At 40.9% G+C, this 26,453-nt stretch overlaps 1 protein-coding gene across 1 annotated transcript in view; it reads right to left on the bottom strand.

Annotated features, from left to right (window-relative positions):
- LOC121860460 (oplophorus-luciferin 2-monooxygenase non-catalytic subunit-like) overlaps positions 1-10,351 on the bottom strand; it is a 39,132-nt gene extending 28,781 nt beyond the window's left edge. Inside the window, exons 1-3 of the mRNA XM_042357616.1 lie at positions 10,244-10,351; positions 7,947-8,579; positions 4,836-4,923 (exon numbers count right to left, since the gene is read on the bottom strand). Of these exons, the coding sequence (XP_042213550.1) occupies positions 4,836-4,923; positions 7,947-8,579 (721 nt within the window). The 5' untranslated portion in view covers positions 10,244-10,351. The remainder of the gene's footprint in view (positions 1-4,835; positions 4,924-7,946; positions 8,580-10,243) is intronic.
- Between the last annotated feature and the right edge of the window lie 16,102 nt (positions 10,352-26,453).

The following is a 26,453-nucleotide window of genomic DNA, read 5'->3' as shown; positions in this document are numbered from 1 at the left end:
TGATCACCATTATGATAGTGACTTTCTCTACTATAATAAAGAAACAGGATACCAGCACCGAAAATATAATAAATGCAGTTATGACACAGCTCACAGAAAAGTTGCAGGAAGACCAGACCCCCAAAACTCCACAACTACAAGTGGAACAGTCGACCCCCTTGAGGAGGTATGTTGGTGGTCACACTTCTTCATGATATATCCCTGGCATCATGTTGAATGTTTCCATCATGTCCCTCACCTATCTCGCAGTACGTTATTAATGGGTTCTTCAGCTTCTTCAAGTTTCCTCGTCCTACTCTGAGTAAGGTTAACTGTGTGGATGTTTGTCTTCTTGTGGTAATATATTGCAGTGTCGTAATCTCAGTGTCTATGGGTTTTTTATGGTCAAAATATATAAAAGGTCAGAGTCACATCAGTAAAGCAGCATCAGTGGGTGAGCATCTCGTTCTACGTCTCATTCCTGTCATAATATAGACTAAGGAGGCCTTGACTCTTACACTTGTGAGCATGGGGCCAAGTCATGCCCCTGACAGCGAGATTTACCAGCCACTCACTAAGCTAGACTTACCGGCCACTCATTATGCTAGACTTATTAGCCAATCACTATCCTAGACTTATTGGCCACTCAGAGAGCTTGACCTACTGCCCACTCTACATCCAGGGCCATCTATAAAAAGAGTTACGCCAAATTTGTCCGAGCGCTAGGTTTACAAAATGGAGCCTAGGAACAATTACTCTAGGAAAAACGTAAAAAAAGAAAACAAGAAAAGAATAGTCCCTAAAACATGCATCATCTTGCCCTCCTAATGTGTGTGTGGCTCTTCCTATGACGTCGATCAGGATAGGTTAAAGAAACTTAACTTGCATTCCCTAGAAAGACGAAGAGTGCTGGGAGATATGATAGCAGTATTTAAGTGGGTGAAAGGAATCAATAAAGGGGATATAGATAAAGTTCTTATAATATCCGAGCAGGATAGGACTCGGAGCAACGGATTCAACTTGGATAAGTTTAGGTTTAGGAGGGAGATAGGAAGAAACTGGTGCACAAATAGGATGGTGGACGAGTGGAACAAGCTTAGCAACTTTGTAGTAAGTGCGGGAACTCTGGAAAGTTTCAAAAGGAGGCTAGATAGATTCATGGATGATAGAGAGTGGTAGTAACTCTCTACAGAAGCTGCCATGCACAGGCCAACCGGCCTATTGCAGACTCCTTATTTTCTTATGTTCTTATGTTCTTATGGTGTGCAAAAAAGGGGTCTTCACATGAATAAGGCATGGCGAAGTAAGGGACCTCACAGCAAATATGTTGAAAAGAATCTGTCGTGATGTTAGGGTAGAACCGACCCTCCTTCCATTGGACGGTGAGAATTTCCAACATAGGACTTCAAACACATCCAACGAAGTTGTGTTGACGTCAGTGCCCGAGGATTCTGGACGCGGGGACAGCGAGCTTTCTTCGACATCAGGATTTTTTATCCCATGGCCGCATGTCACCGTAACTTAGCTCTCGATGTTGTACGCAGGAGGAACGAGAACGACAAGATAAGGGCATATGGGGAGAATTCTGAACGTTGATCAAGGCAGCTTCACTCCTCTGGTGTTCACAACCTCTGGTGGGATGGGACCAAGTGCAAGATGCTTCTACGCCAGACTCGCGGAGGTGATCTCCGAACAGAAGCAGCAGGTGTCGACTGTCCTTCTCTCTTCTTAGGTCTGCTTTGCTCTGCCTCAAGGGAACGAGAACATCGGCCCCAAAGCCGACAACAGTTGCAGATATTGACTACGAGGCAACAGTCACTGAATGCCGCATAGATCTGCGGCTCAACTATCAACACAGCTAGGGTAGCTACTTTGTATTAGGATAATTAATTTTAAGGTAATAAAATGGTGGCGAAGGTGTGGCTATTGGGGGAGGCTGGAGGCCACGTTTAAAAAAAAAAAAGTAGTAGTAGTAACAATAGTGTACTCTCTCAGAGCTTTGCCTTCTCTATACCCCAGCCGGAGTCTCACCATCTTTCATCTTCCACATCCTCAACCAAGAGCATAATATACCTGGTAACACTGCCACGCGTCATACCCAACGACAGACAGGTGTGTAAGTTCTCAGCACCAACAGAAATAAAGAAGAAACTCCCCATAACCCCCAACACCACACACCCAACCCCCACCCCACCAACACCGACACCCCACACCCCCACCCCACCAACACCGACCCTCAACACACTCCCACCCCACCATCACCGACCCTCAATACCCAACACCGACACCCACCCCACCCACCAGCACGGTATCACTTTGCCCACCCCCACCAACACCAGCACCCACACCCACCAACATGACACCCACCAACACCGACACCTTCACCCACCAACACCAGCCTCACTTTTACCCAACACCGACACCCCACACACCCACCAACACCGACCCTCCACACACCCCACACTAACCACCGACACCCACACTAACCCCTGTACGCCCAATCACCCATCGCCGCCCACCCCACCCACCGACCCTCAACACCCCCACCCACCAACACCGACCCTCAACCGCCCCACCACCAACACCGACACCCACACCACCAACGCGCAAACACCCATTACCCCACCAACACCGACCATCGCTTTACCCGCCTTCGACGGATTTTACCTCCCCACCAACGCAAATATCAACACCCCCACCCGACCTCGCTTTACCACACCAACACCGACACCCACACTACCCACCAACACCGCTTTAACCCCACCCACCAACACCGACACACCCCACCCATGCTTCTGCCCCCACCTGTTTAACCCCCACCCACGCCAACCCATCAGCTTTTACCACCAACACCTCGCTTTTACCCCACCAACACCGACCCTCAACCGCCCCCCCACCAACACCGACACACCCACCCACCAACATGCCAATCACCCACCCACCAGCACCATGCCAATCACCTGTACCGACGTCCCCCACACCCAACATGCCCCCCACCCACCCAACCTCCACTCCCAACTCCCCTTAAAGTTTGTGAGTTAAAGTTGGTTTTCACTTTTTGTATTTTCACCGAGTAACTTATGTGGTTATTTATTTTTTTTGGGGTGGAGCTTTATTTTCTCTTTATGGTTATCAGGAATCTTTCTTTAGGCTTTCTGTGATCTTATTTTCTCCTCTCTCTTATTATTTTGGTTTTTTCCTCTGTTTGATCATCGTGATTCTGTGATTGTCTGTTTTAAGTAATAATTCTCTATCTATCTATCTATCTATCTTCGTCGCTTTTGTAGATAAATACAGTGTTACAGGTGAGGGAACATTAAATTTTTAGTCTCTCTCTCTCTCTCTCTCTGTTGCTAACCAAACATTGATGGTAGTCCTCTTCACGAATACAAGCATTATTTCCCCATTACCGAGGCTCTAAGAGGCTGTGTTGTAGACTTTAGCGTCATAATGAAGGTACACTTAACCTCGACAGTGGACTGAAAGCTCTTAAGAAAACAAGACTTTAAATGAGTTATAATGAGTTTTGTTTAGTGTATTGGTGTTTTACAAGGCTTTTATTTTAATAGAGTCCCGTATCAGCGTTATTCCGTGTATTATGACTAGTAATTAAGGGTTATAATACCTTGCTTTCCAGGTTAATTAGAAATAAGTGTGTAAATAAGGAAATCATTATTGGAAAATATTTAATTAAGAAAATGTAATAATTTATGTCTTGAAATATTTCTTGATTATAAAAGTAAATAAAGTAGATTAATATGTGATTAGTTATGTAAATGTTGATTAAAACAATAATAATAAAATGTGTAAACATGAACTTCCCAAATTGCCTTCATTATACAGACCGATCTACATAGTGATCGTAAAACGCAATTTAAATATCATAGTAATATTACGAATTTTTTGCTCAGATAAGACAGTGAAAAAAATACAAACATTATTAGCAATGCATATACTCTCTCTCTCTCTCTCTCTCTCTCTCTCAGTGATAAAGCCACTTCATCCTACCACCTCCTCCACCCCCCTAACACGCAGAATCCCTCCAGATCCTCTCTACTAATTCCCTTCATCCCCCCTACCACCCCCTCCATCCCCCTACCACCCTCCATCCTCCACTAATTCATCCCCTACCACCCTCCATCCCTACTAATTCTCCATCCTCTACCACCCTCCATCCCCTACCACCTCCATCCCCTACTAATTCTCCATCTTCTCTAACATTCTCTCCATCTCTTACCAACCCAATGCATCCCACACTCCCGAGAAAAAGAAACAGATTTAACTAACAGAAAATTCGTTTAGATTTTTTAGCGGAAAAGGATCAGAACAAAATAAATGCACAGATCGCTTTAGAGTTTAGAACTTATAAAAAGAAAGGCGGTATCCATTTGACGGTGAATATTAGAAAGGGGGAAGTGGGAGGGGGGAGGGCAGGGGATACAGAGGGGGAGAATGATGGAGAAGACGATAAAGGGGGTAATAAGAGGAGGGACGATGGTGGGGAGAGGGAGGAGGTGATTCAATGAGGTGATTACGATGTGTAAGATTTTTATATATATTTTTAAAACAGTGGAAATATAGTGTTTTAGGTCAGGGAATATTGCAGTTTTGTTTCCTCCTTCATTATCTCTCTATCTATCTCACATTTCTCTGTCTTTTTTCTCCCTCTCTTTCCCTCTCTATTTTCTCCTCTCTTTCTCTGTCTCTTTTCTCACTCTTCATTTCTCTCTCTCCCATGAAGTACACCCTCTCTCTCACACCCTCCCACACCCAACCAGCACCTGCTACACCACCCCCCCCCCACACCCTCCTCTTAGACAACACTGAACTAAGCATTGATCATGGGGGCTACTCACGCAGGATCTCCTTATGAAGGTGTCCCAGCTTGGAGTACATCGACCACAGCCTCGTCATGTTGTTGAACGGGTACTCTGGGATCAGGGCCTGAGGGATGTGTATTTAATATTTAGAAAGTTTATTAAAAGATACCACGACGAACACAGATTTGAGGCATTGTGTTCTGGAGTCTGAGTGTGGCATAAATATTGTATTGTTAGGTTAGGTTAGGTTAGGTTCCCCCTCCTCCTCTTCTTCCCGAGACTGAGAAAGTGGCAGCGATATTTGCAGAAGAATTGTTTATGTCTCAATTCTGCTCTGTTTACCTGCCAGGGGAAGCCAAAACAGTTAGGATAAAGGCGACTATCTCGGGCTATTCATGACAGTTATCCATCACCTGTTATTACTTAGTGCTTCATTATCTGTCTGACCCCTCACCCCCCCCCCTACCCCCTCCCCCGCACCACCACCGAGGAGCACAACAAAGGAAGATAATATATATATAGTCAGACACTCAGTCATCCTCACACTACCAAGGGGTGATCAAGAGATATATTAGGACCCGTGACCTGAATGCCAAGTCCAGGCCCAAAATGTAGTGCCAGCCTAACTATTGCTTCATGTTGTCTCTTGTCCTATATGACTGGCACCTGACTGGCACTTGAGAGAAATGGCACTTGAGTGGCACTGGACGGAAAGGTGTTTTTATTCTCCCCTGCAAGGAGATTGGCTGTCTAATCCTCTCTCTGGTGTTCTGGTGGGAAAATATCCAGCTTTTATTTATTATTATTATTATTATTATTATTATTATTATTATTATTATTATTATTATTATTATTATTATTATTATTATTATTATTATTATTATTATTATTATTATTATTATTATTATTATTATTATTATTATTATTATTATCATTACTATTATTATTATTATTATTATTATTATTATTATTATTATTATTATTATTATTATTATTATTATATAATTACCATAAAACGACAACAACTATCATTAATCCCCATAATTCAGTTCCCTTAAGATATATTTCGTGATTCCAGTCCAATGGCCTAGTTACTGATGCATAATATTTTAATGGGAAAAGTTTACCTTAAGGAGAATTACTCTTATCATTTTACCAGGGATAATGACGTCGATCCCTGACTACGATGGCTTAATTTTCATATATATATATTTTTTTACATTAATTAAGGTAAAGCTATCATGATTACGAGGCAATTTATTTTTTTTACTAAGGTTAACGTGGAACCAATACTTCCATGTGGTAATTTGGTGTGGTGGGTGGAATCGTAAAGTTCCAATGTGGTGACGTAATTTGACCTGGTTGGTGGTATCGTAAAGTTCCAGTGTGGTGACGTAATTTGGTCTGTGTAATGACATAAATCCTCCTGTGTACGACCCCACCTCCACTCACGACCCGTCCCTATTTACGACCCATCCCTACTTACGACCCATCCCTACTTACGACCCATCCCTACTTACGACCCAATTCTCACTCACGAGACCCACCCCTACTTACGACCCTACCTCCACTTACGACCCACCCCTACTTACGACCCTACCTCCACTTACGACCCACCCCTACTTACGACCCTACCTCCACTCACGACCCATCCCTACTCACGACCCGTCCCTACTTACGACCCATCCCTACTCACGACCCATCCCTACTTACGACCCATCCCTACTTACGACCCATCCCTACTTACGACCCATCCCTACTTACGACCCATCTCCTATACACAGCCCATCACAACCAGTCACTCTCCCTTCAGCACCAAAATGGAGAAATCTCATTAACACTGAAATCCCATTTGTCAAGGGGGTGTGGCCTGAGTCAAGTGGGGAGACACTCGAGTTTACACCTTCAAGACCTTAGTTCCATCCCTGTGACCTCGCTCTGGAGTACTTAAAGTTTGTCTGTCTGTCCTTTTATCTCTATCTATCTATCTATCTATCTATCTATCTATCTATCTATTTATCTATCGAATCACTTGAAGATTAGGCACCCTAGCTTATTTCACTTGATGATTAAACACCCGAGTGCTAACCTAATCTACTAACCTAACTTAACCTAACTTATCTATCTATCTATCTATCTATCTATTTATCTATCTATTGCATCACACATCTGTTTCATTCTTTTTTCATTTACCTTTTCTCTGACCCCCTCTAAGTATAAGAACTTCTGATTTTCTCGTAAGATGATGCAAAAAATTAAAGAATATCGAATTTTATGACTCCTCTATCAGTGGTCACCTGCTTACACGGTCACAATCATGGATCATCGTTCACTAAATCTGTAACTTTCGCTTACTAAGTCTCGTTCTCTGCATTGGACAAGAACCGTTAAATGATTATGGGAGACACACACACACACACACACACACACACACACACACACACACACACACACGCTGCTAGGATAAAGAGATTTCCACTGCAAGTTTCCATTATTATTGGTTAAAATCCTCAGAATCCCAGTCTATTCCCTCCAGGGGTGATAAGTTTAACTCAAGTCCCGACACTACACACAGACATTACAGTATTGACTTAACATAACGTACCCACACCGACCAAGACCTTAGTAAGCGAAATTGCCACGAATAGAGTGCCCACAGTAATTCATCACTGGTCAATTCGTCGCTGGTCAATTCATCACTGGTCAATTCGTCACTGGTCATTTCATCACTGGTCAATTCGTCACTGGTCAATTCATCAGTGGTCAATATTATTCATCAATAGCCAATTTGTCACCAGGTAATATCGTCACCAGGTATAATTATACATTTGAAGTTTCTGTTTGGTGTTGGTTATCATAGAGGCCTTAACTCCCCCACTGCGTCAAAATCCCAACCTTGAATAGACTTGTTATTGTTTTGTCTTTATTCACAAACAATTTAATTCAGTATAAAGTAAATAATAAATAATGTATACAGTCAGTCACAACTACTCTAGGAACGGGATTGACAATTGTACTCATGGGTTAAGACATTTTGATGAGGTGATTCAATGTACTCTGGGTGGGGGAGGGGGGTGATATCGTATTTAAAGAGTTATCATTCCATTAATTTAAAAAGTGATAAAATGATAAATCACAGATACTCACCCTGTCCAGTATGTCAGCGCTCACTATTCCGAAACAGCTGATTTCCACCTGACCATCTTTGTCGTCACACTCACATGGCCAGATGTCCTGAGCTGGCACACACAGGCTCTCACTCACATCATCGTTTTCTTCCGTCTCCTCCTCCTTCGCCTCCTCCTTCGCCTCCTCTTCTCTGATCACCGTCAGATCTCCATAACCGTCCCCCTGGAGTAGCAGCTCTGAATCTTTTTCCCTCAACGCCTCGACTAAGTATTCCAAAGACATCCTCCGCCTCTTCCACTTCTCGTCCTTCCTCCAAACTCTTTTTTCGGGGTAGTTCATGACGCGTATGTTCTCCAATACTTTATAAGATCCTGATTTTATGGCGTCATTCAACTTTTCCTCAAACATCTTCTGCGCCCACCACTCATCTTCATCTTTTTTCCATTTCTTCTCACTTGGGTTACTCCACACTCCTTCTGTAAGCTGGTCCTCGTAAAGTTGCTTCGCTCTTAAGATATATTCCCACTGTGGTTCATAGCCGCCCTGTATCGACCCTTCTCCTTGGTCATCGTCTCCCGCACCTGATGTCTCTGACGCCGTGACCAGTATGGCTGCCGTCAGGGCAACTAGGAGACGATGTGACGCTTTCATCTGCAAGAACAGACTTGTTATTTCGGTGTGTGTGTGTGTGTGTGTGTGTGTGTGTGTGTGTGTGTGTGTGTGTGTGTGTGTGTGTGTGTGTGTGTGTAAAATGCCTTGCACTTATGTATATTTTATAACTTAGTAATTAAGCTGTATGGTTTTGTTTTACAGTTTACATAATGACGGAGATGGGCGGCTCCGAAGCTGTCATGATGAAATATACAAAATATACTGTCATATGCTGATCTCATTGTTCAATATATGTATACCGGATATACAGTATATCGTTTGTTTACTTAAGGGATAATCATCATATCACACTTTAAAACGTTATGGACTCTACTGCAAAATCGGCTTAACTTATTTACACCAAATTTATAAGTCTATTGGAATTATTGCATAATTATACAGTACAGTACAGTACAGTACAGTACAGTACAGTACAGTACAGTACAGTACAGTACAGTATAGGACAGTAAAGTACAGTACAGTACAGTACAGTACAGTACAGTACAATATATGATAGTTCATTTTATTTTATTTCACACGTGTTTACTGTTATGCTATAGCCAAACGTTATCTGAATTAGGTTAGGTTAGGTTAGGTTAATTTAGGTTTGGTTAGGGTCATCAGGTTAATACAGTACTTGGGAAAGTACTGTAGGATCTATACGTTGTACACCTGAGTTCTGATATACTGTATATTGAAATTATCGGCAAGTGATAAGTAGCAAGATAATACCTTACCTTCATACTTAATAAATATTGTGTATAGATAAGCAAAATACGAACTGACTACCAATAGAAAAATACACACAAAGAAAAAACAAATACATAAACACATAACAAAGAGTGTAAACAAAGACACGTAATAAATGAATAACAAAAAACAAAGAAATGCCTATAAATATTAACAGTTAATATAATTGTTAATAAAATGAAAATAATTCTGCATGTGGAAATGAAACAAGTACACAAAATTTGAACCCATGAAACTGAACCCCAGAACCCTGAACCTTTGAGACTGAATCTTTAAAACTGAACTTCAGAACCCTTGAAACTGAACCCCCTAAAATCTTAAAACTAAATCCTTTTACCCTTAAGACTGAGCCCTTAAACCCTTGAAACTGAACCTCTAAACCCCTTAAAACTGAATCCTTAAACCCTTGAATATGAGCCTCCCAACCCTTAAAATGAACCCTTAACCTCTTGAAACTCAATTCCTAAACTCTTCAAACTGCACCTCTGAACCCTTAAAGCTTTTAACCCTTAACCCTAGAGAACCCGTGAAGCTGAACCCCTGAACTGGTGCTTTAAGTCATACACAAGAGAACTCCACACCTGTATGGACGGTCATTATTTGTATTAAATGTAAATGGACGTCACCATGTCTTTTTTTTTTTTTCCATCCAGGGTGGTGTACTCCAGGAGCCCCATGAGCACCTCTGCCGTTTGGTTACCTATGGGAAATGTGTACATGGTTTGGAGATTGAGAGACAGAGAGAGAGAGAGAGAGAGAGAGAGAGAGAGAGAGAGAGAGAGAGAGAGAGAGAGAGACTGTCTATCCTACTAACGAAAATATAGCCAGCCATAAGTCTCTCTCCCACAAACAACCACATGAGAAAAAGAATTACATCATGAAAACCAGTAATTTATTCTACCCTTCACCCTTACCTCTGACACTCGGCTGCCTCACTATCACAGCCCCACCACAGCACTGAATTACCACAGTACCACCACCGCACCGCCACACCCCTCCACAAAGGTTAACCAACACTGCTGTTAATCTGATGTGTGCGTGTGTGTGTGTGTATTTTTCCTAGCCACAGTTTCCCATGGTACAGACTTTTCAGAGCTACAGTGGCATACGTGGGAGGGCAATAAGAGTCATGCTGAGAATCGACACACACACACACACACACACACACACACACACACACACACACACACACACACACACACACACACACACACACATACACATACACATAAAGGTGCTTTTTGCTTTTTACTCAAGTTTCCGTGTGTGTTTTTTGTGTTATTGTCGCAAATATATATATATAGTGTGCTAGAAAAAACACTTATAAGTATCTAAGTGATTATACTGCCATAATATTAAGTTATTACTAACCTGGGGATATAGGAGCAGCATGATAATGATACAACATATTATTATGAAGCGTGTGTTGACTCGTGTTTTTGGTACATTATTATTTATATTTTGGTTAAGGCGCCACCTCTGTTAGTCTGCCAACATACATGTATATCTTTTTATAATGTGTGAAGGTGCAGGTGTGTTTATGAGGTCCAGTTCCCAGGGGTGAAGGTCGGGGTGGTAACATTAAGATATCGAGATACTTTTACCTGAAGATGTACCGTATCATGGTCACCGTGACAGCCAACTTCAGGGGCTGTTGTAATACTGGTGGTCCATTGTCGTCTTTGGCAGGAAAAGAAATAAGTCTGCTTATATATATATATATATATATATATATATATATATATATATATATATATATATATATATATATATATATATATATATATATATATATATACATACATACAGTGTATTAGTTATTTATTTATATACTGGGTATGTATTTAGATGTATACACACATACACACATGGGCCGTTTCACTTAACTGAATTATTTAGTGACCAAGATCTATAACTGGGCCGACCCACCATCCTCATCCTAGCCAGCTACCGGAGGCACGGTGGTGCCTTAAAATATTCAGCCAGTAGACGTTAACCAAGGCCCCTGCGGATGCTGCAAGATTCACCTGCTGGGGAAAGAGGATCCACTCCCTCCTTGCGGGAGATCCAACACATAAACCCAAGTTTGCGGAAGTAAAGTAACCACTGTGTATATCATCCAGACTCAAACATCTACTGCGACAACACTCACACTCAAACACTTTGCCTGACAGTACCACTGGCATAACACGACCCTCCATTTCTAGCTACGTGGTTCAGATAAACTGTCATATATGAAGGAAAAATAAAGAGAAAAATTGCATAAACAGAGCGAGTTAGGGGCCAAAAATTCTGCACCTGAGTTCATAATTTCGTTTTAGGAGGTGAAGGGCCAGCAGTATATATTCTTTTACGAGGGGAGACACTCTTAATACTGGGGAGAGGAGCCTTGCCTACACCATTTTTACCCACCGGATTAAAGAAAACCACACATGTATACACTGTTTTACGGTGGTGGAGGAGCGTGTTGTCGTGCTGTGTTGCCGCAGTGTTGTACTGTGTTGACGTGCTGTATTGTCGTACTGTGTTGTCGTGCTGTATTGCCGTGTTGTGTTGCCGTGCTGTGTTGCCGTGCTGCTGTTAACCTCTTCGATGATATAAGAGATAGGGGAGAATACTGTATATAAGCATAGCCGTCCCTAGGATATGGTAACCGGTGCGACCGCCCCGGGCAGCGGCCGCCTGTCCGTGATTTGTGTTTTGTGAAATTGTTGAAATACATTATTTTACTATCGTACTCAGCCCTGTTTTTTTTATTATACCATGGCCAGCAGGGACAGAGACAGTTACAGAAAATACATCTCGGGTGCAGAGAAAAGGAAGAGAGAAGAAATCGAAATATCAATGAAAGGTTCCCTAGAAAAATATGTGCTTTCAAAAACACCAGAAACTAGTGCAAAAAAGGACTGAGCGACTGTGATGGTTATAGTGTGGGTCATACTCAAGCTGAGGAAGAGGAGAGTACTGAACAAATACTTAGGCTTTTAAAATGGACACTACCTTCGCTAACGGTCATGCTGATGAAGATCTATGTGATCCAGGCAACTGACCACATTTACTGGACACTACGACAATTTATATTTTGGTAGAGAAGGGACCTGTTAAGGTATCTAGTGAAAATTATGTGTTTCCCAAAAATATGGTGAAAACCTACACTTTTCAGACGACTTTTGCATGCGAAGATTGTCAAATGGGGGAACATATGAAAGATATATATATTAAGAATGCAAAGGGGCCCCGCAGTGGATGATTTGCCCTGAGCCCCGCACCCCATAGGGACGGCTCTGTATAGTCTGTATATAAGAATACTCTTTTATTAACACACACACACACACACACACACACACACAGATAAAAAAATTTGGGGGGGATATTGTTTACAAATCTTTTACACAAGGAGTTAATATAATTCTATCAATAAAGTAAGTGTATAGGAATCAGTTATGGGGAGGTCTGAGTGTTGGTCTTTGTTCCTGGTAATAAAATTGTCTGAAAGATTGCAGAGAAAAATATCCGTATAATTTTTCTTAGGGCGATTTTAATTATTGATTTTTATATGCGTCAGATGTTATAGGTTATATTTTTGTTAATCTTAATTTTGCTTACACATTTTATTGTATTGAAAGTTCCGATGAATCCAAAACTAACCCAAAATACACTAACTGCTAAGGAAAATTATCACTTATACTCAAATAAATACTTTGAAGAAACGCCAAAAATAATAGCAATCCTAGTTTGGTAATAGTAATAGTCTCCTGTTGATTTTGTTTATCCCAGGATTTCCCAGTATCAGGTAAGGTTGTCCATCTGTCGGTGCCTTTCACTCCTTCCTAGAAAAAAATTAAAAATCTTTCCTCTGTAAAACCTGGGGGAAAAAAATATGCCTTTGATGTTTGTGTTTTTATTGTGATATGTTTGTAAAAGGGAACAACGTTAACTTGGTGTTATTCCTGTTAGTGTTTTGTTTTTTCCGTATTTAGTTACGTCATATATAGCTTAGTTTCCTTATTGTGAATTAGATTTCCTCTTACACTCAAAGAAACAATTATGGTTCCTTGTGTCTTAAGTTCAAAGAAAATGGTTCACTTTTGTTCGTAAGTAAAAAAAAAATAATTAACTTGTAGCGTAAGTTCAAGGGAAAATTGAATTCTTGTGACATAAGTTCAAATCAACTGTTATTTATTGTTTCGTAAATTTGAGATAAATTGCTATTGTCTGTGTCATAAGTTCAAGGTCTTCTCTGGCGTCCCGGGCATGTCAGGCTCCTACGTGTGTCACATCGATTGGCAATTTGGGTAAGATCAGAGCAAATTATTGTTCAGAGTAGACTGATTCTCCGATAAGCGTTGTAATAAACTCTCTCTCTCTCTCTCTCTCTCTCTCTCTCTCTATCAATTCCTTGTTACCTATTTCCCCCCCTCTCGTTTCCTCCACCATTTACTCTTCCCACTCTTCTCCCTCTCCTCTTTCGCTCTCTACCCCACTCACCCCCTCATTCTTTACCCCCACTCACTCACCCTACTCCTTATCCTTATCTTTCCTTTCCTTCTCTCTTCTTCGTCCTCTAGCTTTCTACCTCTCTCCCTTTCCCTCTTTCTACTTTTTACTCTCCCCATTTCACACTCGACCCCTCCCTCCCTTCACCCTTCTCTAACCATCGCTTCACCTCTCACTCTGTCTCTCCCGCCATCTTTCTGCCTCCTCTCACTCTCTCTCCCTCTGCCTCCAACTTTTTTCCTCTCTCCCTCTCCCGCCAACCTTTTCCTCTCCCACTTTACCCTAACTTTCTTCCTCTCTCACTGTCTCCCTCTTTCTCCATATTTTTTCTTCTTTCTCCAACTTTCTTCCTCTCACTCTTTACTCTCACTCTCACTTTCTCCAACTTTCTTCCTCTCACGCTTTCTTCCTCTCTCACTCTCTCTGCACTAAAACGAAATGTAACCTGAATGTTACCTGGGTAATTACTCAAGCAAATAAAATAGCCTTTACTCTACGTTTATTTCCAACACTAAAACACGCTGTTAGAGGATCGGATTCTGGTTAGGGTTGGTTGCTGTACGAACAAAGCCTTGGCAAAGATAGATAGATAGATTGATAGATAGATAGATAGATAGATAGATAGATAGAAAAAGAGAGAGAGAGAGAGAGAGAGAGAGCTGTCAACTCCAGTACCGCGTCAGCCTCAACGAGTGAGTCAGCCTTGAGAAGTGTGTCAGCCTACAGAAGAGTGTCAACCTTGAGTGTGTCAGCATTGAAAGAGTTTTAGTTTTGTGGAAAGTGTCAGTCTTGAGAAGAGTGGCTGCCTTGGGGAGAGTGTCAGTCAGTCTTGAGGAGTGTCAGCCTTGGGGAGAGTGTCAGTCAGTCTTGAGGAGTGTCAGCCTTGGGGAGAGTGTCAGTCAGTCTTGAGGAGTGTCAGCCTTGGGGAGAGTGTCAGTCAGTCTTGAGGAGTGTCAGCCTTGAGGAGAGTGTCAGTCAGTCTTGAGGAGTGTCAGCCTTGGGGAGAGTGTCAGTCAGTCTTGAGGAGTGTCAGCCTTGAGGAGAGTGTCAGTCGGGTCTTGAGGAGTGTCAGCCTTTGTCAGTCTTGAGGAGTGTCAGCCTTGAGGAGAGTGTCAGTCAGTCTTGAGGAGTGTCAGCCTTGAGTGTCAGTCAGTCTTGAGGAGTTGTCAGTCAGTCTTCAGTCTTGAGGAGTCTTGAGGAGGTCAGCCTTGAGGAGAGTGTTAGTCTTCTAATGTAATCCCTCCTACTACCGTTTTCTTCCACTACGGCCAATGACGTCACATAATAAGCTCCACCTCCTGTGCATGGATTGACTTAGTATAATTAGACTTTGGGTCTTAAGAATTCAGACCTGCCCTAAAAAAAAACATGTATTAGACAAATATTTCAACTAGTAAATGGTTAATTTATGCTATTCTTCAGGTGACCAAACAGATTTTTTTTACATAGTTTTCAGCATCACATGTGTCGATAAAAATAATAGTATTATAATATTGGAAACAAAAGATCATTATCACATTTCCAAAACAAACAAGATTTTTTAAATGTAGGAATGGTTAGTTCGAGCTGTTGTCTAGTCGATTATAGGAAAGATTCTTATACTGCTATTGAAGCCAAGAGTTTAGACTCCTCTTTCAGATCTTTTTGCTGAACATGTGTGAGATGAATAATTCACTTCCATTACTAAAGTCTTCTCTGGGGTGTGTAATGTACCTGCCTCTGTCCGCTTGTGTGCGTGTGTTTGCTATAGGACGGTCCCCGTGAGAATACTGACTCATAATGTCAGTTGAGTTGAAATATTCAGGGCGGGTAGTGGCCACTCTTGTCGGCTCCTACCTGGTGTTGACGCCAGACCCAGACATATAATTAGAAGTGTAACTCAGGTCAGACCGCTGCTTGGGTGTAAACTCAAAGAGTCACACTGGCCACGTCGTCTCAGCTTATATGAGCACTGATTTAATTCCCTCTGGCTAAAAGACAAGTTACCGTGCTAGTATTATGTAGACATAGTCTTTATGTCTGTCTTTTGATTCACTGTTTATGTCTGTTTCTCACTTAATATTACTGTATTCTCTGTAAATAAACATTATACGTACACACACACACACACACACGCACACATACATAAATTTATTTGTCAGTGGCCCAAAGTTTAAAATGCTTTGAAAACCTTTGATCTAGATGTATGATAGTTATTTTGTGGGTCCCTTTTTCCTGACCTGACCTGGCTAGTCACGTCACCACCCTTCTCTTAAGCTCCTCTACGTGTGTGTTGGTGTGGGGATTAGTGGATGTCATCATTATGACCTGACCTCATGTTTTTAGGTCACCCTGTATATTTAAGCCTCTCTCTGTCCATGTAATCCTGTTGCCTCTGAAGATGTCTTGAATAAAGACGAAAGCTAAGGTACTCCGTTGTTTCCATTTTCCCGTGTGATTTTATCAAGATTTATCTTATCCATTGTGGATTTACATGAAATATATATATTTATATATATATATATATATATATATATATATATATATATATATATATATATATATATATATATATATATATATATATATATATATATATATATATATATATATATATGAACTGAAGGTGTAAGCCACACATACCCTGGCACTGGCAGTGATACCACAAACTTCTCCAACAAAATCTGTAATGCCTTCAAAACTTTAGGCATTTGATCTTATTCTCGCGCAAGTTATATATAAAACAACAACAACCATCGTAACTTTAATTCGTTTTTAATGTCGTCCAAGAGTGACAAAGTTTCAACAACTAGGAGTATCGGGAGAATACTCACAGTTGTTATGAGTTTGTTGTTCACGAGGCACTGTGCTCCTCACACTACCTCACGCGCTGCTACTCACAACTTTCATAGTCCTTGGAGAGTTCTCACTCCTGTGTTGGTAAGTGTTCCCGCAACTCATCAGTAATTTAGACACATTGATAATAGACTAATATAGAGAAAACATTGTGATAATTTACATATAAATTACACTCTACGTTATGTCATTATTGTACTTAAGTCATGTGAATAATGCATTAATAATGGCTGGTCGCGGGTCATTATCCAAGTGCTATATTACATAAGAACATAAGAAAGTGGGATACTGCAGGAGGCCGACTGGCCCATACAGGGCAGATCCCTTTCACACCCATCCCAGCACTTCCATGTGCCTATCCAACTTCGTCTTGAAGAAGCTCCCTAGCGTCCCCGATCCTACTATAGCACTCGGTAGCCTATTCCACATATCCACAACTCTATTACCAAATCAGTGCTTGCCTATATCCTTTCTGAATCGGAATTTATCTAATTTAAAGCCATTTGTTCTAGTTATTTCGTTATTACTGAGCTTCAGAACATCTTCCATTTTACCCTTGTTAATCCCCATTTACCCACTTGTACACCTCTATCATATCTCCCTAACTCTACGCCTCTCTAATGAATGTAAGCCTAAGCTTTTCAGTCTTTCTTCATATGGAAGGTTTCTAATATTATGGATCATTTTTGTCATTCTTCTTTGTACTCTCTCCAAAGAATCTATGTCCATTCTATAATAAGGACATCAGAACTGAACCGCATAATCCATGTGTGGCCTCACTAATGCTAGGTAAAGTTTCAAGATAACGTCAGCAGTTCTGTTACTCACAGACCTAGATATGAACCCAAGAATCCTGTTTGCCTTGTTGCGAACGCTAATACATTGTTTTCTAGGTTTCAAGTCGTTGCTAACAAATACACCTAGATCTTTTTCACAAACTGAGTTTTATATTTCCGTGTTACCTAGTTTATACTTAACGTTTGTATTCGTCTTCCCTATCTGTAGTACCTTGCATTTATCAGTATTAAAATTCATTTGCCAGTCTACTGACCACTCATGCAAGGTATCTAGATCTCTTTGAAGGTGTTCAAAGTCACTGTCTGAATTTATCACTCCCCATTTTGGTGTCATCTGCAAATTTACTAATCCTACTAGTTATGCCTGAATCAAGATCATTAATGAATATAACAAACAGCAGAGGGCCTAATACAGCTCCCTGGGGAACTCCGCTTTTGACCGCACCCCAGTCTGACTTTAATCCATTTATGCTGACTCTTTGTTTCCTACCAGTTAACCATGACCTAATCCATTTTAATACTGATCCACCTATTCCATGTGCTTCTACCTTCCTTATCAATCTCTCATGAGGAACTCTATCGAATGCTTTACTGAAATCTAAATAAATTATATCATATGACTTATCATTATCTACCGCTTCATATACTTCTGAGAAAAAGCTAAGCAAATTTGTGAGACAAGAACGTCCCTGGGTGAACCCGTGCTGAGAAGAATGAATTAAGTTGAATGTTTCAAGGTGGCTTCTGATTTTTGTAGCAATTATTGACTCTAGCAACTTGCCTATGATTGACGTGAGACTAATGGGACGGTAATTTGATGCTATTGATTTATCACCCTTTTTGAAAATCGGAACTACATTTGCAAGTTTCCAAGCTTCTGGAACTAGGCCCGATTCTAATGACTTATTAAATTAAACTGCTAATGGATTACTCAACTCATCTCTACATTCTTTTAATATTCTAGCATATACCTCGTCTGGACCAGGCGATTTATGAGGCTTCAGTTTGTTAATTACTTTAAGCACATCATTACTAGTAATATTGATATTCATCAACATATTTTCTATACCGTCGTTATATACCTTATGAACTTCTGGAAACTGTGCTAGGTTTTCATTTGTGAATATGGAGCGAAAATGACTATTTAACGTACTACACATTTCTAACTCATCATCAGTCATTTCTCCTGTCGTAGGAACATTAGATAGATAGTTAGATAGATATGTGTGTATGTGTGTTTGTGTGCTTTAAAGAGCAAAAATAATACAGTCTTCCACATGTAATAATACACCAAGTTAATCTTTATCTGAATGTCTTGTACACCACTATGTCAACACCAGCTGACTCTACAGTACACCATTCTGAGATGCTGATTGGCTGTTGCTTATGGTAGCTACATGTTGATTGGTTGCTGGTTATTATTATTATTATTATTATTATTATTATTATTATTATTATTATTATTATTGTTGTTATTATTATTATTATTATTATTATTATTATTATTATTATTATTATTATTATTATTATTATACAAGAGATACAACATAAATCGTGAGTAAAAGTTCTTCTCTCAGTCCTATTTGTTTCCCTGTATTGAGGAACGTGACCATTAGAGCGCCAGGTCAATCTCCTCTTAAACTAGCAATACTGTATACGTGCTTCCTTACCTCGTACGCATGTTTCTCGTACGTGTGTGTCTGTGTGGCGGCCAACCGTAATTGACACACACTTACAGAGCAATTACTGAACGAACAGTAAAGGAATCGATATTTAGAGACAATATCATCTCGGATATGGAAGGGAAAAAGTATATCTACAGTTCTCTTGCTGACATTATTAGACCCAGGTAAGGAATGGGTTGGTTACTTTCATCATTTAAGTTTTAGGTATGGAATGTTCTTTCTTTCTTTCTTTCTTTCTTTCTTTCTTTCTTATGTTACGCAGAAAAGTTGAGGTAGTCTTCCCATGCCGTCAGCTTGTGATAATTAAATACACAAAAGTGTTGAATAAGAAACAAATGATTCATAAGTACTCAGTTGGTGGTAAATAGAAAGACATTACCTATTGTGCAGACTGTGGGTGTCTAAGCATGGACTGAAGGGGAAGCACAAGAAGAATCTCAAGCTAATAGTGGAGTTCATAGTGGGGGTGTACTTGACTAACGGGTACAACATCAAAGTCAACCACAGCTGGGTGGAGGGGCCCAGGCACATTTTGTACCAGCTGGAGCTGCTGAGAAGTCAGAAGAAGAAGAAGGTGCTGGACACAGTGATGCCCACTGTGAGGAGGTCAGCCTGGGATGCACACCCAGAGGCAGTGTTGCAGGCCATGCTGTGCAGTGAGGTGGAGGATGAGAGGAGAGAGGCAGTGGACAGGATACTGGAGTTGAGGGGGAAGGAAATGAGGAGACACGGAATGGTGACAACTCTGTCAGGCCCAGGAGAACACCTGGCAAATCCAAATGTCACCAAGCTATCAGAGCTGATAGACTGGACCACTGGGGTCATTGAACCTCCCCTCACCTGGTCCCTCATCACAGATCAAGTCAAGCAGTTTGTGCACAGGCCTCTAGAGGTGCCAGACTGGCCTTCACATATTCAGAGTGTGGAGAGGTGTGTCAAACTGGTCACAGAGGCTGCTGCCCATGTCTACAGTCACGAGAAAAGGGATGGGGTGATCAAGTCCCAATTGGTGAGCAGACTTCTGATGTCTAGGAACAGGAGCAAGCAGGACCTGGCCTCGCTCACCAAGCTCAAGAGGTGAAGAGTATAGTATGTGAGCATATGTATGTGTGTGTGTACGTGTCTGTGCGTAATGTTTGCATTGTGTGGCCGCTTTTGTATATCGCGTTTGCAACAGTAGAGTCAGTCGTTGTAATACAGAGGTTCCGTGTGGCTTGTGTTCTTGCTCGCAATCATTACTATAAGGAGGAAAGTAAACAATCTTGATACCAATTGTCAAACATTACTAAATAAAACTGCCAATACGATTTTCCGGTGTCTCATTTCAGTACAATAGTGATAGATGGCAACATGAAAATTGAACATTTTGGGCCTAAAACCCAAAATTTTAAATGGAAATTGATGTAGGTAGGACACCTCCAATCTCAAAATCAAGGTTATTCCTGAAATCTACACATAAAAATGCATCATTTGATGACCCGTCGTCAGAAAAATCCCCAAAGTTGCACTTCGACCCCTGAAATTGACACACCTAAACAAGCATTAACAAAGTCTTAGATGACAAATAAACGGAAAATAAGTGAAAACGACTACTAGTTAAGTGACAAATGAATACTAAGTAAGAGGTAACTGTCAACTAAGTTAAAACGATTATACTAGAGAAGTGGTAACTAAGTGGTGGATAAGTGTAAAGTTACCGGATAATGTTATTTAAATTCCATAAGACAGACAAACACATAAAGCGTGTGAAGTATTGATGAGGGTAACTTGTAATCACTCATACAGCAGTATTGAACGATGGGATTTGAGCGAGCCTGTAACTGGACTACAGTAGTGTGTGTGTGTGTGATGGGGAGCAGGGAGGGCGGAGAGCAGGGTGAGGGAAAAGGTAGAGAAGGGAGAGGAGTGGGGTGAGAGAGAGAGAGGGAGAAAAGTGGGATGAGAAATATTAGAGACAAAGAGGGGGCAGAAAGGGAGGATAGAGATAAAAACACACAAAAGAAAGAAAAAAAGAGAAAGAACGAGAAAGTGAAAGATAAGACAAATGGAGAGAGGAAATGAGAAATAGAGAGAGAAATAGGACAAAATAAATGTATGTGAGAGAGAAAGGGAGAGTTGCACCTCGTCACCACCGTCACAACTCTACGCCAACCTGGTAATTTCATCACGCACACATTCCATGCAAATGTCTGTCCAGCTGATGATTACACGCTGTTATGACTGGCGGCTGCTGCATCGAGCCTACTACCCTGCTGCATGCGGTAGAGACAGCAGAGAGGAGGGGGGGGGAGGAAATAATACAACACAGCATATAGATGTTAGTGATGCTGGTGGTGATACTCTGCTGCATGGGGTAAAATTATGCGGTAGTGAGGGGATGGGGAGTGCAGGTGGGGCAACGGATGAGATAGGAGCTGGTTACGTGAACACAGCAGTTGGTGCAGCAGGATATAGTACAGCAGATGATAAACCAGGTGGTACGCATTTACTACGTGAGTCAGGGGGAACTAGGCCTGCTTTGTGTCACTACGCTGTATGTGACTTTCTGTTGGGTATATTTTCTTGATTTAAAGTTTAATTTTCATAGTTCCGATTGAAGTTTCTGAGGATGTATCACGACCGAGCACTCCTTCATTGCCGGGCTAAAATTGACGGACATATACTGTGTACTGTTGTGCTAAAGTGAAAGGTTCCTCATACCACTGTAAACGCTGATTGGGTGACATAAAATTTCCCATGACAGTGATTGGTCAAAGCATTCGTCCTTCTGCCACATTTCTAAACTAACATTATTTTTTATGCCAGAAACAACAAATATGTATTAGAACAAAAGAGAATCAAAAGCATAACACAGTCATTTAGAATATATGAAATGCATAAAGAAAACATTCGGATTGGACTCGCTTAGTTCCATAAACGTTCACTGAGGTGTTCGCTAGAGGTGTTCTCCGCCCGATATATTCCCTGGAAAAGTTCGGTAAACTCGCACCTAAGTTACGGATGACCTGCCATTACGCCAGGTGGGGGAATCGGTGGTAGAAGCGGTACCGTTCTTGCCTCGCAAGCGAGATATCCCGGGTTCGATTCCCGGGCCGGTGGAAGTTGTTTGGACTTACTTCCTAGCCCCCATTAGTCCCTGTTCACCTAGCAGTAAAGTAGGTACCTGGTGTAAGTCGAAAGTTGCGAATTCGTATTCAGGGACAAGTTGTTGGAGCTTCCAATAACTTGAGGACATAAACCACTAACTCTTCAGGCTTCTACGCCCTTGACTCTTCAGGCTTCTAAGCCCTTAACTCATGAGACATAAAGGCAAGCATGAACTTAGCATGCTTCCCTGTTGGGCGCTGTAAACGCTTCTGCGCTTCACCTTACACAAGGACGTAGGGGGGGGGGTGCCCAATAAAAATAAAAATAAAAAGTTACGCCAGGTTGAACAAACAATGGGTGACCGAGTTAGCGTACAAAAAGGGGGCTATTAACATTTAGTGGTGATAAAGGCTGTAGCAGTGAACAAGAGAAAGCGTCCTTGGTAGATATTTTGATGATTTTAAACCTCGGTCAGAATATTCCACGCCATCATACATAGTGTCACTCTTCACTCTGCCTGTGTCTGTTATTATTTGCTTGGAACAATATTGCCACAACTCATATAATCCTCGCGTAGCAGACAGAAGTCACAGCGAAGAATTGTAAAATTGTTTTACTTTTGTGAAGAGGCTTACGCCCGGAGTTTTAAGCACCCTCTTCCGTCGAAGAGGGACGTCGTGTTTCAACCCGAGTTAAAAAAAAAAAAATGAGTCCTGAAGGACACCGCAGTACAGTACTTGACGGCATTAGTTAATTTTACCGCCACACCACCCCGTCAAGTACTGTACTGCGGTGTCCTTCAGGACTCATTTATTTATTTTTTTTAAACTCGGGTTGAAACACGACGTCCCTCTTCGACGGAAGAGGGTGCTTAAAACTCCGGGCGTTTTTCCCACCTTACCTTGTGGTCAGTGTACGAGCACAGCGTCACGTGTACACTATAGTACCTTCCCTCGGTGTACAAAAACAACCTTATTTTCTCTGAACTTTAGTAAACGGGACTTTTTAACCCCGTGACCTTCATGAGGTTTGTATCTGTAGTTTGATAAGGGGAAACTTTGATTCTTTCAGTATTGCCGTTTTTTGTTATTTTGCATCATCAGCATATAAACAAATATACGAAAATATAGTTAAAATGTTTTTTACTGTATAAAGTATTTGTTCATTTGTGATGTAAATACTGTATTCTACTGGTGTGTTATTATTATTATTATTATTATTATTATTATTATTATTATTATTATTACAATCTTATCAATATTTTATCACCATTAACATCATCGCTATTATAATCAGCACATATCACAACATTAGTTGCTTTTTAACGTGTAACAAGAGAGTGAGGCTTTATAGCAATGTTTTATGATTTGGTATGTGAATAATGGAATAAAAGTCGGCAGTGAAGGGTGAACTAATCTTTATTCATGTTGAACAATCGGTATAAATACATTCACCATTGCATGTATGATTAAGTTAGTTGGGGCGTATTCAGGGCAACAGCGGTACTCTGCATTTTGAAAAATAAATATATTGACGAATGGATGACCATATGTACAGTATATGTGTGTAGAATAAAACAACCTTACGTTCACTTTTAAATCACACACACCCACGTCGTTGTCAAATCTCTTCACTGTGTCAACCCCTTCACATCAACATTGCTTTACCTTGTGTATGAATACCATGGGGGTAAATTGGTTCCCTAAGGCAGACAGACACATATACAGTATCGCAACACACGGTGGCCTGGCGAGTTACAAGGGCGGCGAGGAGCAGAATTCCACACGCATAGATTTTATTGCTATTTCAGTATTTTCCTTGTGGGGTGGTGGTGGTGGTGGTGTTGGTGGTAAGGGGTTTGTATTCCAGTCCCATGATTTTTGGAACTGTGTTGTTCAGTGTTGGGTTTGTTCTCTGTATCTGAAGCAGGTGTTAATCGTGGGTGGTTCGAACCGAGTCATAGTGCAGGGTGTGACCTCTTTTTTATTCATGGTCATATTGCTGCACTCCTAGCCTTGTATGTCAGCCCTAGCCTCTGTGCTGTTCTTCCCGGGTCCATTACCAAATACCTGTGCTGGTTAGGAGGATACTTGATCCCTTGTGAAGTTGTTGAGAAGATGCCAATTTACCACCTGTGCCGTGTGTATATGTTGGGCTCACCCGTCTGTGTGTGTGTGAATTCTTAGAGGTCTTTCACCGATTGTCTTCTACATGGGCGTGGCTGAATGTGCTGTACATGCGCGTCTATGATATGTCAAATGGACGAAATTTACAATTCTCTCGACAAGTGGCAGCACCATGTTAACACGGACACGGGTATGTGTTCTCAGATTCGTGAAAATATCCTCCCAAAATGGAAATGCAAAGAGGTAGATAACTGGCTTACTACGACCCAAAGACAGCGTAATAAATGAAGTGAATATTGCAATGAGACTCACCTGTACCAAAATTATCTCACTTAGGAAAAAAACTAATATATGTATTGGTGAATCTGTTCATGAAAATTTGCAATTCTGTCAATACGTTGCAACATGTCCAATTGGAATGAAATTCTACCGTATCTTGATGACCTTTCGTATCAACAGGTAAGGGGAGGAGAAAAAAAATAACGTTACGAGTGATTTTGAATGTGTTCACGGAAATTTGCAATGCTGTCAACACGCTGCAACATGAGAGTGAGGGCCAGGAAAAGACCGGGTCAAGAGACATACTTGTCCAGGTTTCCAATTACCATGAACAAATACACAATGTGTCCACAAGGTTAATGTCATGGGACTTATTTTTTGTTTCAATCAACGAAACGAGGAAAGACAGACAGAGAGGGAAGGAAGAGAGAGAGAGAGAGAGAGAACACGTACAGCATAAAGAATAAAGGAGAGAGGAAGGACAGAGATAACTCAGTAAACAGAAGTAATATACTCTTACCGTATCAACACTAACCTACAGAAACTACAATATATTGGGATAACTTTTTGTTATCATTGTTAGAACTTCAATGGAAATTTGTTTTTTTTAATTGACTGTTATCTGAGGCATATTTCGTTATCTTACTTATACATCACCGAAATCAGTTGTGGTTAAGTTAAATTTGGTTAGGTTAGTGCTGCACTGATGCTGTTAGTTCACAGCTTAAATTCATTGTACATGAGTGTTCGTATAAGAGTACACATTATAAATACATTAACATTATCGTCACGACGTAATTATTCATAAAACCTCTGACAATTATACAAGTAAAGTAGAAAATTACATCAGTGTATTTATGGTCGTCAAACAAGTGAAATTCGTCAACTTTATTCACAGAAAAATGACCAGGATTGTGATGTTGACATAGTCGTGGTGCCTGCAGGTTATTCCAGCCAGCAAACAAACTGCGATAAATCCATATGTTGGGCTGTTATTGGCGGCCACAAGCCTTGTCTGGCCACAGTCATCTGCCTTGTCTGTCTCACTAGTGTTGCCATTTACGGACCCAAGCCTTGTCTGCCAATGTAGTTTGCCACCGGGGGATATGTGCCTTGTCTGCCACGGTAGCATTGCAGTTGCTTGATATTGTTTGCAGTGATAGTGTTTCCACGGTAGTGTTGCCGTTGATTATGTTACTCTGGTTATCCTGCACCAAAAAATTCTACTTCTACCTGTGTTACTACTGAGTGGCGACAAATACCCATGTAGAACTCTTTACACACAATTTTCAAACGACTTGGGACAAAATCAAAAAGGCTTTGTCATCCAGCTACATAACAGCACTGTCTTTGAGGGGTTGAACTGTAATTTACCTTCTTTATGTGAGTGACTCGTGGTCCGGCTTTACCAACGACGCCTTAGTTGATGCCACTCTTGTAGATTACCTCCACCTTCTCGTCTTGACCACGTTGCCAGGTGTTTACTGAGGAATTTAAAGGAAATATTCTCCTGGTGTGTTTTTTGGCTATGGAACTAAATGCTACAGTAGATCCCACCTGGACTGAAGCCTTCTATAGATGATGTTGACAATACAAACTCAAAATCCTTAAAATTTCTGGGGATTAACATAGTTAAAAACCACATTTTTCAGCAAAATTCGCGCATAGTTTCTCCTTCTGTCTCTCAAAAGTTTGATAATGTATGCAGGAGTAATGGTATTTTATCAAAAGGTGTTTTATTTTTATTTCTTTACCTGACTGTACTTAAAATATATTTCCCTGTTTGGTTCTTTGCTGCGGTGTCTTATTTAAACTTTA

This window comes from Homarus americanus, unplaced genomic scaffold (genome assembly GCF_018991925.1).
Source record: "Homarus americanus isolate GMGI-L3 unplaced genomic scaffold, GMGI_Hamer_2.0 scaffold43152, whole genome shotgun sequence".
Lineage (NCBI taxonomy): Eukaryota > Metazoa > Arthropoda > Malacostraca > Decapoda > Nephropidae > Homarus > Homarus americanus.
Note: the sequence above shows the minus strand (reverse complement) of the source record. Positions and strands in the feature narration are given on the sequence as shown.